This window comes from Phaseolus vulgaris, chromosome 10 (assembly GCF_000499845.2).
Source record: "Phaseolus vulgaris cultivar G19833 chromosome 10, P. vulgaris v2.0, whole genome shotgun sequence".
NCBI classification, from domain to species: Eukaryota; Viridiplantae; Streptophyta; class Magnoliopsida; order Fabales; family Fabaceae; genus Phaseolus; species Phaseolus vulgaris.
In genome coordinates this window covers 7,954,373-7,965,311 of record NC_023750.2, presented here as the reverse complement: position 1 = coordinate 7,965,311, position 10,939 = coordinate 7,954,373, and the positions used below count along the sequence as shown (strand labels likewise).

The 10,939-nt window shown below is 24.5% G+C and overlaps 1 protein-coding gene across 2 annotated transcripts; it reads right to left on the bottom strand.

Moving 5' to 3' along the window:
• Positions 1-604: 604 nt before the first annotated feature.
• Positions 605-10,108, bottom strand: LOC137819433 (protein PIN-LIKES 3-like). Of its 2 annotated transcripts, none has more exons than XM_068623288.1 (11): positions 10,041-10,108; positions 5,491-5,681; positions 4,647-4,726; positions 4,427-4,551; positions 4,214-4,335; positions 3,151-3,408; positions 2,893-2,985; positions 2,682-2,782; positions 2,533-2,585; positions 1,916-2,101; positions 605-793 (listed from the first exon to the last, which is right to left on the bottom strand). In XM_068623288.1, the coding sequence occupies exons 2-11, from the start codon at positions 5,623-5,625 to the stop codon at positions 669-671; spliced, it is 1,278 nt and encodes a 425-aa protein (XP_068479389.1). In that variant the 5' UTR covers positions 5,626-5,681; positions 10,041-10,108; the 3' UTR covers positions 605-668. The 2 variants fall into 2 exon arrangements, with proteins under 2 accessions (XP_068479389.1, XP_068479390.1); XM_068623289.1 differs by lacking the exon at positions 10,041-10,108 and adding an exon at positions 6,236-6,255.
• Positions 10,109-10,939: the final 831 nt, after the last annotated feature.

Below are 10,939 nucleotides of genomic sequence, written 5' to 3'. Positions count from 1 at the left end.
TAATCTAAAACTTAATTTTAAATTAAAACAATTAAAAATATATTTTGGATTATGTAATCTAAAATATGTTTTTGCATCTAAAAATACATTTTTAGAATTTAAAATGTATTTTGTGGATAAAAATATATTCGGGATGGTGAAATTCAAAACATGCTCCTAAATTTCACAATATGAAATTTTATAGTATAAACATTTTTAGACTTTTCTAACACTCCATAGAGGCAAGAAGAAACTTTGGGGTGCAAAAAGTAATTGCCCAAAAAATACATTTGGCCCAATAGTAATATTTACCACTTTTTTCTTTTTCCTCATTTTTTTCTTTTTCATCCTCCATTTTGTTCTTTTTTTTCTTTGATACATATTAATACTATAGCCTAAACTTCCAACTTCTAATTTAGTTAACTTTGTATAGAGTCATAGATTACATGCAGCTTTTGGTAAATTTTAACTATGTTCTAAGAGATTGGTTAAGAAATTAAAAGAATTTTTTTTATTGAAATATATATAAAAAAAAATACATTTTCTATTTTTTAATGCATTTTCATATAATTTTCAATAATTTCTCCTTTTAATTTTTTTAAGCAATAATCTCAGGACACTAATTAGTAAGAGATTTTTTTTCATAATGGGGCATTTATGAAGCTTCAATATCTAAGTCTAAAAATGAACTATAGTACAAGCCACATATAAAATGTAGACCAAAGTGTTACTGAAACTGCTGCACAAGAATAAGTTGCCAACATAATAACTGAGCATTCACCCTCACCAACTCCAAATAATTGAGTGATTGTACCTGGTACATTCATAATATAATTTTAGACTAAAGTCTAAAGCAATAATTCTTCAGATTTTTCTAACCACACATTTATATGGATATATTTGAAATTAAATAAATACTATATATATATATATATGATTACTTGCTAAGATTTACTCATATGCCTTCATTATACATATTTAACAAAAGACTTGTAGTTTTCTAGGTTTTTTTGTTGTTTAAATTTAAAATTGATATTTTTTAGTATATGTAATTTGAAAAAATAAATATTAGAAAGTGGACTTAAGTCTAACTTAACTTAATCTTACAAAATTAGCTCATAAGACAGTAATTGCATATATTTATATGCTATGAAATACTTTTATATTTTTTTGATGTGGGATCTTTAACATAAATCTCGAGCCGGGATTTGTGAACTCGTACATGAGACTATATATCTATGGGTGGTCCAGTAGCAGCCCGATAACAGGTGACCTCATAAGCCCAACAAACTTTAGCTATGATAGACTCAAAAAGGTTCTGATACCACATTAGAAAGTGGATTTTAAGCGTAATTCAACCTTACAAAATCAGCTCAAAAGATGAGATTTACACTCAGTTATATATTATAAAATGTCATTTTCCTATAATTAACGTGATATCTTCAACCATAAATTATTTTATTTTCCCTAACCAACACCTTGTATTTAAACATTGTCATAAATAAATGATTTCAAAGAAAAATAAGTATTTGATTGAATATTTGATAATAAAAATATAAAATAAAATTATTATAACAATGTGTTGTACAAGGTGAATCTTTATCAATATTTAAGACAATTATATATATATATATATATACTAAACAATTAATCTTCAATATAAGTAAAAACAAATTTATAAACATATTTGGATTTTAAATAACTTGGATTATCATTTTCAACATAGTGTGGCTTATTGTGAAACTCCCGTATAAATAAAAATGAAACTTTCAAAATTTAAGGATTACAAATTATATTTAAATCTTTATTAGACTTTGATATTGTTTTCAACTTTGTCATAAAATCCTCAAACAAAATGCAAAGAAACTCACTTGGATTAAGCAAATCATTGTTTGAGTTTTTAACAGAAATGGTTTAGGTTTGATAAAGAACTTACTGAGTGATACTGCAGGAGGAACTGCAAACTGAAGCAGCAGAACAAACTCATACAATGGATCAGGGTGGATCAATCCTAAATGAACAACACATTTCACTATGCCTACACCAATTCCTGGCAAGACAATACATCTAATCACAGTGATGCCAACAATCATTGGAAGTCCCTTTCCAAATCCATTCAAACCTGAACAAAAACATCAACAAATTCATGGAGTTTTAGCATTACATTCATTTTCAAATCTAACAAAAAAATATTTATAATCACACATCTGTTAAAAGTCGAGACATATAGTATTAACATTACATTCATTTTCATGTTAGAAATCTAACAAAAACAATATTTCATGTTCTGATACATCGAATAGTCTCACATCTTTTAGGAGTCGAGACATCAACATATACATGGAGTTTTAACATTACATTCATTTCCATGTTAGGTATCTAAAAAAAAAATTTACTGGTCTGTTCAATAGTCTCACATCTTTTATGAGTCGAGACTAATAACAATTTAAATATATTTTTCTTCCTTAATCCTTTGAGGCATCTTTTAAGATCAAAATCGTGACCGAGCTCTGAAGTCTAAAGGAGATAATACTTTGAATGCCTAACATTTACCTTTCATAAGATTTGCTCCAACCAACAAAGTCATTACTGGAATGCATGCATACCTAGAAATCAGGAAAAATATAAATGTACATATTCATATAAAGTTGTTTCTTCTTAGTTTCATTTTATAGCCAAATATGGGTGAAAGGAACACTTACCCTACCATCACTATAGAGTCTTCAACCACATGGAAAGGAGCTTTATCCCCAATTAGAAGTTTTCGAAATTGAGGGACTACACCAATTATTAAACCCACAATCTGCATGCAAACAGATGAAAAAGAAAATAAGAACTGATAAATATGAAATGAATTGAATGAAAATAATAGAAAGAGTATGAAATAATTAAACGCAATAACATATTACTTACAGCTCCAATTGTGGAGGGTGTGAATAGTATCTTCAGGTTGATTTTTTTTATCAATCTTTTTAGTTGTTTCATAATCATTTCCACTTTTTGTGCCTGTAAAACTCTTAAATTTGTGATCATATATAACTACAGTCAAATATTATTGTTTTTTCAACATAAAAAGTGTTTTCCACAAACGATTCAAAGACTATAATTTGTAATCTCATGCAAAGAAGTTAACACAATGCATATTTATTGGAACAAATGTAATATGCATACCTCCTCTGTTTTTCCATCATCACACTTTGTACAGTGAATCTCAAAGTGCTTCACATGATCTTCAGATTGTGATTTATCATCAATAACACTAACAACTGGTAATCCTTTGGAACATGTTGAAGGGTTCTCTAGATCAGATTTTGTTATGGACATTGAATTTTTCATAGAATTTTCTACAATTTTGGCTTCGTTGCAAATCTTTGGTGCATATAATCGAACAAGGTTGTATGCATAAGACCAAATATAAACTGAACCAAGCTGAAAAATCCAAAAAAACATAAGTTAAACTTTAAATAGTTATAAAGCTTAAATAAAACATTGTTTCTTTAAATTTGAGATAAGTTTAGTTTTTGTAATTGATATTTTTTGAATTTTTTATCAACCAAGTGCAATTTCACATGTTAATTACTAAAATGGGTAAAAAAATTATCAAAATGGATATCTCGTGCAAAAGTGACACGACTTCAGTTGAAATCTGATTACACTCACGGAAGTTGTGCCACTTTGGCGTGACTCCGCCAAAATGAAGTCATGTCACCTTGACACGACTTATCCATTTCCATAATTTTTTAAAATTTTACCCATTTCAATAATTAATATGTGAAATTTCACCTGTTTAGTAAAAAACCTGGTATTTTTAATCATTTTTCTTACCTCAAATGTTGTTTAAAATTTCACTTATATAATTATTAATTACAAACTATAGTTTAATTTTACATTCTAAATATGAAATGTCATGTTCAAATTTGCTTTCTTTCAAAATGAAGCATAAGGACTAAAACAAGTTTTTTAAACTGCAATAACCAAAGGAACAATTTTAAATTTAAAGAATAAATCTAAGTTTAACTCAAATTTAACAAACTAAAACCAAATTTAAATTTAGTTATAAAATCTCATGACATATGTTTGTATTGTTTCATTTTTTTAATTATATATTAAAAAACAACAAAATTAGATGCTTTTTTTTTGTTTTTACATTTATTTAGAAATTTAAATTAAAAAATTAATACTTTTTAGGTCAAAGGGTCCTTAAATTTTCAAATGTCCAAAGTTAGTGTCTTACTGCCATTGATAAAGAAGCATATGCTAATGCATTTTTGGAGCAAACATTCACATCTCCAAAAGGATTGCCACTTTGTTTACACAGTGCTGGAACTATAATTATAGGCAAATTTCCAAGATTTCCTATCACATCAAACATTCAAATCCAGAATCAATATAATATATATATATATATGAGAGAGAGAGTTTGAAATACACAAATGGTGATAGCTACCTGATGCACAACATCCCAACACAAGGCCTTGAAGATGATGAGGAACTTTAGTTAGTTTAACAAGTAAGAATCCAAGAAGTGATCCAATAACAAATGTGAGAAGAATGTTCACAGGCATGAACCACCTACAAAAATTTGTGAACCATCTTTGATAATTCATCTATGGAGAATTATTGTTTGATTATAAAAAAAATGCAAAAGAAGCAAGAAACGAACTTACAGTATAACCACACTTCTTAGAGTTATTGTTTCAGCTAGGCTGCTACAAACTAGAGCTGGACTGAAGACAAAATATACCAGCTGTCACAAAAAAAAATCATATTAGTTAGTCATATCATATTAATAGCAACTATAGACTGTATTGAAAATCACATATTGACTAAAACTAACAATATTTTACAGTATATAAATATATACAAATCTCAGTTTATAAGTAACTTTTATAAGATTGAATTAGGTTTAAGTTATTTTTTAAAACCTTTTGTTGGCATGTGAGTTTGATTCTTGAAAAGAGTTGAAAAATTGTCATGCTTGAAACTTGAAACTACACGGGAATAATCCACTTTTTGTATAAATTAGAATAACTATGCTATTTTGATAACATTATTTGAAATTATATTAGATGTTTGTTAAGAAAATTTTGTATTTTTTTAATCTCTTTTTTTATCTTATTTTTAAACCATTTCTTTATTTTTTTTAAATAACACACAATGTAAATTATGTGCCATGAATTCAAAAAATAATTTATAAATTCTAACGTATTTATTTATTACAAGTGTAACTGTAATATAATTTGAATGTTTAAAAGATGTTTATTTATCATGAATTTTAATTTGAAAATTCAATGAAATCATGTGAACTTCAAGGAGCATATGCAATGTTCCTAGCAAATTGGAAAGGAAAATGATTAAATTGGGAAGATTAAAGAATGAAACAACATAAGGAAATATTTTTTATTAAAACAATGAATAATGACTTGCTAACAATTAATAAATTGTAGCTTTGAATGAATATAAAACCTTGGAAATAAAAAAAAAATTAAGAAAGAAAATTATTAAACTTACAGTGTTGAGATTTTTCCTGGTATTTTCTCCAAGTATGTGAAAGCGATTAATTGCAAGAATTGTACCCAATGCAGTAATTAACAACACTTTCAAAACTGGCATTAATGCAACAACAAAAAGCTTCCAAAACTCCATCTTTTTCTCTTCTTTTCTTTTCTCTTCTTTAACTATTATAAGTCAAATGCTAACCCCTGAAATGTGAAACCAAATAATTAACACCAAGATGATTTATAACAAGTGACCTTGAGTAGAAAATGTATTCCTACCGATAAAATGAGATATAGTTGTATTTGAAAGGTTTTCAATTGATTGAAAAGTCTAATTCTAATGTCTTGATTTTTAACGGCAATGCATGAATAAATTAAATAAATTGAAACACATAAGGGATGTTCAAACCCTTATACAAAACAACCTAAATTAATAAATATAGATACAAAAATTAACAAAAAGTCCACAAGAGAACATTAATTAATCTTTGCAGCATACCTCCTAATATGAAACATCTATATAACATATCCAAGAACTTACGTAAAAAGTCCATACATCACTCTAAAAGATTACTTCCAAAACCATATCATTAACATAGCATTAAAACGGAGATCGTTATCATAACAAAAGATACATCTACCCTATCCATCTTTGAATAGTATAAAACACTTGCATGACATGTGCATAAGGAAGTAAGAAGAACAATTTAGCAGAATAGGAAAATGCAAGAGATATTGAGTGAGAAAATCTTCATTACCTGAAGCTCTGATTTTGACCTATTTGAGTGTGATGATGAGGGTTTTAAAGGAGTTTTTGTGTGGCTTTTTTAGTGGGTGATTAAGTGCTTATAGTGTAAGTATGAACATTGCGCACTATCCCAAAAGTAGAAGGGTAAACTAGTATTGATTACCAAGTATTACACTCAACATATTATTTTAAGTCTTGTCACTTTCAACAATTCATGCAATCAAGAATTCTGAAATTTAACTAAAAAATATCAAACACCACTTGATATAATATTTTTTATGATCAAAACTGAAAGTTTAATTAGGTTCTAAGTATTTATAAATTTGGGTATTTTTAATTAAATACCAATCAACAATTTTTGTTTTGATTGAATGTTGAAAATATTTCTTTTTGAGATATTTCTAATAGACATCCAATCAAAAAATATACTAATTTAGGGCATTTTTAAAACTTAATTAAGTAAAAATTAAATTGATAATGCCATTGTAAAATTTAACCCTCCCTCTCCTTTTTGTATTTTCATTGAAAATGTTTTGAAATTGTTTTTTAAAGTTCAAAATAATATTATATATCCATTCACTAAAAAAAATTTATTAAATAAAAAATAATAATTAATTATTATATTGATTAAATTAGATATTATTTTATAGACTAAAAATTATTAGTATATAAAATAGTTTCTATTATTAATAAAAATTTAAAAACTAATTTCTAAATTGATATCTAATTAATTACTTAAATTTCAGCTAAAATTTTGATAGATAACTAATTAATATTTTATATCAATAAATTTTTAATTTATAAAATAATATCTAATTTAATAAATATAGTAACTATTTTTTAATTTTGTAAAATTAATTTATACTTTTTTACTGATGAAATAAAATAAAAATTAACTTTTGATTTGGTTGATTTATGAGAGTGGAGTAGAATGTTAGTATATGACAGAGTGTAGAGTAGGATCGCACAATAAAAGATGGCAAAGCCATAGATGGCACAATAAAATATCGCACAATATTTCTTTGTTAATGGAATTCCAAATCTAGAAATTAGTGCTCCATTACTTCAAAACTTTATGCACTTTATGCATATTCCATCATAATATTTAATTAATTATAATATTAATATTTTTGGAGTAGTTTTTTTTTTATAAAAGCTTGTAAAAACGAAAGTAAAAAATAAAAATAAAACAAGCTTTTCAAAATTAGAATATACACAAGTTAAAAATAAAATTTAGAGAAACTATATAAAAAAAATTCAAAGAAATTAATTCTAAGTTTTTTTTTCCTATTTTTCTCCTAAAATTAAAAAAATAAAAATAAAACAAGATTCAAGAAAAATGTTAACTTTTGCTCTCTCTTTTTAAGTTTTCCTAATTTAGGTTTAATCAAACATACAATTTTTTTTCTAGTAACATTGTCTTGATAGGAATGGTATCATCAATTTTGTATCAATAATGATTAATAAAAATATATAGTTTTTTTCTTCTTTATTATCATCACTCCAATATATTCTTCTTGTGATAAGTGGTAGTTGTCAAAATAGTAATAAAAAATTAAACAACAATAGTTTATTATATCTTGATGAAACTAATGATGGCAATATACACTAATGATTATTATAACAATCATAAATGTGACATTATATATATGAAATGATGACAACAAGGAATAAAATTATGATGATGAAAAATAATAGTTATGGAAAAATAATTTTATTTTTGGACATTTTAAACTTCCACACCCAAATTAGTTTTTCTTTCTCACTTTTTTCATCACATATATAATTTTTGTTTCTTCTCTATCTTTCTTTAGATGCTCATACCATTTAGATGTGAAACCCAAATTGATTTGAGAATAAAACCATAAGAAGATCTTCAAAACAATGGTTTCTTGGTGTTTCTTTGTTTTCTCCAACACATAGAAAACAAAAGTAATAATAATTTATGGTTGGTAATTTGTGATAGAAAATAAAAATGCCACAATTAACATCAAAGTTTTTATAAAAAAAAATGGCACAATAAAGTTTTTTAGACACACTTTCATTTATTAGGCAAAACTTATACATGTATCTGGGCTTATTTGATAATTTATTTTGTACTCATAAAAAAATTGGCATTGTCTTTGTCAGAAATTATTTTTAAATGAATTAAAAAATTACAAGAAATGAAAAAAAAGTATAGAAATCTCTAATGTATGAGATTGTCCTACACTATCATACCATTTTTTTACTCTTAACAACATTTATTTTATTATTTACTGAAATTTTTAAAATTTGATAAATTTCAGTACTTTTTTAATTGGTTTCTCTCTTCAAGGAGTGAGATTTACCAAATTTTATTATTTCAATAAAATTCTATCAATTTTAAAAACAATTTTTTTTATCAAATATCAAATTTTAACTTAACAATAAATTAAAATAATAATGAAAACTAAAAGAGTAATTAATCCTAATAATTAAGTCATTTACATATACGCACGTGATCTGTGTTTGCACATTTAATTGGACACAAGACCCATCTAATCTGGGAGTTAAATTACGGGATTTTGTTTGCACCCCCATAATTTCTTTTTGTACCTCATGAAAATTTTCACTTTCTTCTTTTGGTTTATGAAACAGATTATACAATTTAGATTATACAATTTAGAAGTCATTTTTTTATCAGAAAAAAAGTTTTCAAATTGCACAATTCAAAAATATTTTTTACTTTTAAATTGTACAATTCAATTTTTTTAAAATTTTGAATTGTGCAATTTATTATAAGTCTTTTTTCATGAAAACAAAGTTTATGCATTACATAATTTAGAAGTCATTTTTTTCTTTTTTTTTTTCAAATTGTGTAATTCAAGACTCTTTTAAATTGTACAATTTGAAAGTCATTTTTTGACTTTTAGATTATGTAATCTAAAAGTGTGTTCCTTATTACAAAATATAGAAGTACATTTCAGATTACACAATTCATAAGTACTTTTTAGATTACAAAATTCAAAAGTACCTTCTAGATTGTATAATTCAAAATACTTTGTTCCTTAAGTTCATTTATAACACAATAGATAAATAAAGAATAACCAAGAAAAGAAGACCAGAGCAAAAATATTAAGAGATGACGGTACAACATGGTAATTTAATTTTTTAATCATCCATTAAGAGATTAAGCTATAATGATGATTTGTGGCATGTTTAGAGGGCTCCTTTTAGACATTTCACATTTAAAAAATATTACTTTTTTTTGTTATTAAAATAATAAATATTTTGAGAGTATTTATAATTTGGTTGGAAGAGTATGACTTGTTTACAGGGTAAGAAATTATATAAGGGTTTTTAATATATATTAAAAAGAGTAGAGACGAATTCTAATATAAAAAGGAAAAAAATAATAAGCGTATAAAAACAAACCTTATATAGGTTATTAAATATTAATGTATATTACCTAAGTGAAGAACATATAAAGAATTAGATATATACTAATAAATTATTGGCTGAATGTTCTAAATTCAATTTTCTTTAATAAGGTTTTTAATATAAGGGTTTTTAATATATATTAAAAAGAGTAGAGACGAATTCTAATAGAAAAGAAAAGAAAAACTCAAAAAATAATCAATTAGATTCTTTAATAAAGATTAATCATTAGCCAAACTGATAAATGTTTCAATATGATATAAAATTAATAATACTTTATTTTCTAATCTTTCTTAGGACTTTGTTAAAGGGTGGAGCATTTTCATCCTTCACATCTTCATTTTCTATTTCTCACAAAGTTGAAAAGCACTTCTATAAACAACAAAAAATTTACAATGAAGGAGAGAAAATCTTACTCATTTTGAGTTCTTCTCTTCTATATTTCTTCTCTTCTCAATAATGTCTCTCTTGTCTATGTCAACACACTCTAAAATTGTTCTCCACCTTGCTATTTATAGATTCAATCACTCATTTCTATTCATTGCATCCAAATATTATTTGTATAATATTTTTTTCTTAATAATTTAGGCCAACTTCAACTTGTCTCATTCAACTCATTACTATTATTGTTTTATAAATATTATATTATATTATTATTGTTACTATTTTATAATATAAAGTTCATATGTAGTAAAAGTAAAAAAAAAAAAATCAAACTCCAGACTAAAAAATCATTAAATATAAATCAATTTTAGAAAAAAAATGATTATTCTATTAATAAAATTAAATATTATTATAGAGATAAAAAAATTATTAATATCTAAATTGATTTATATTATTAATAAATAGTTTATATATAGATTTCTATCTAATTAATTATCAAAGTTTTAACTATCAATTATTTAGATTTTAAAGTTGGTAGCTAAAACTTTGATAGTTAATTAAATATCAATTTAGAAAACTATTTATCAACAATAAAAACTAATTTAAATACCACTATTTTTTTTATTCTCTACAATAGTATCTAATTTAGTCAATATAATAATTAATTATTTTTTATCTCAAAATTTAATTTATATTTAATAATTTTCTTGTAGGGATATATATATATATATATATATATATATATATATATATATATATTGTCAATGACTAATTTATGAAAAAATATTTAATATGAAATATCATTTTAATTGTGTTTTTTTTTATTCATAATACTAATTAAATCCAAAATTTAATTTTAAGAATGAAATTTTATTTTACTCGAAGCAACATAGCATTAGTGAGAGTTGTATCATTTCAAAATGACTTATTA

Bases quoted from the DNA above. Each gene is read 5' to 3' on its own strand.
- LOC137819433 (XM_068623288.1), bottom strand. From the start codon at position 5,625: ATGGAGTTTTGGAAGCTTTTTGTTGTTGCATTAATGCCAGTTTTGAAA. The intron at 2,783-2,892 runs GTAAGTAATATG...GTTTGCATGCAG, and splicing joins CACCCTCCACAATTGGAGCT to ATTGTGGGTTTAATAATTGG. The intron at 794-1,915 runs GTAAGTTCTTTA...TGAATGTACCAG, and splicing joins TCCTCCTGCAGTATCACTCA to GTACAATCACTCAATTATTT.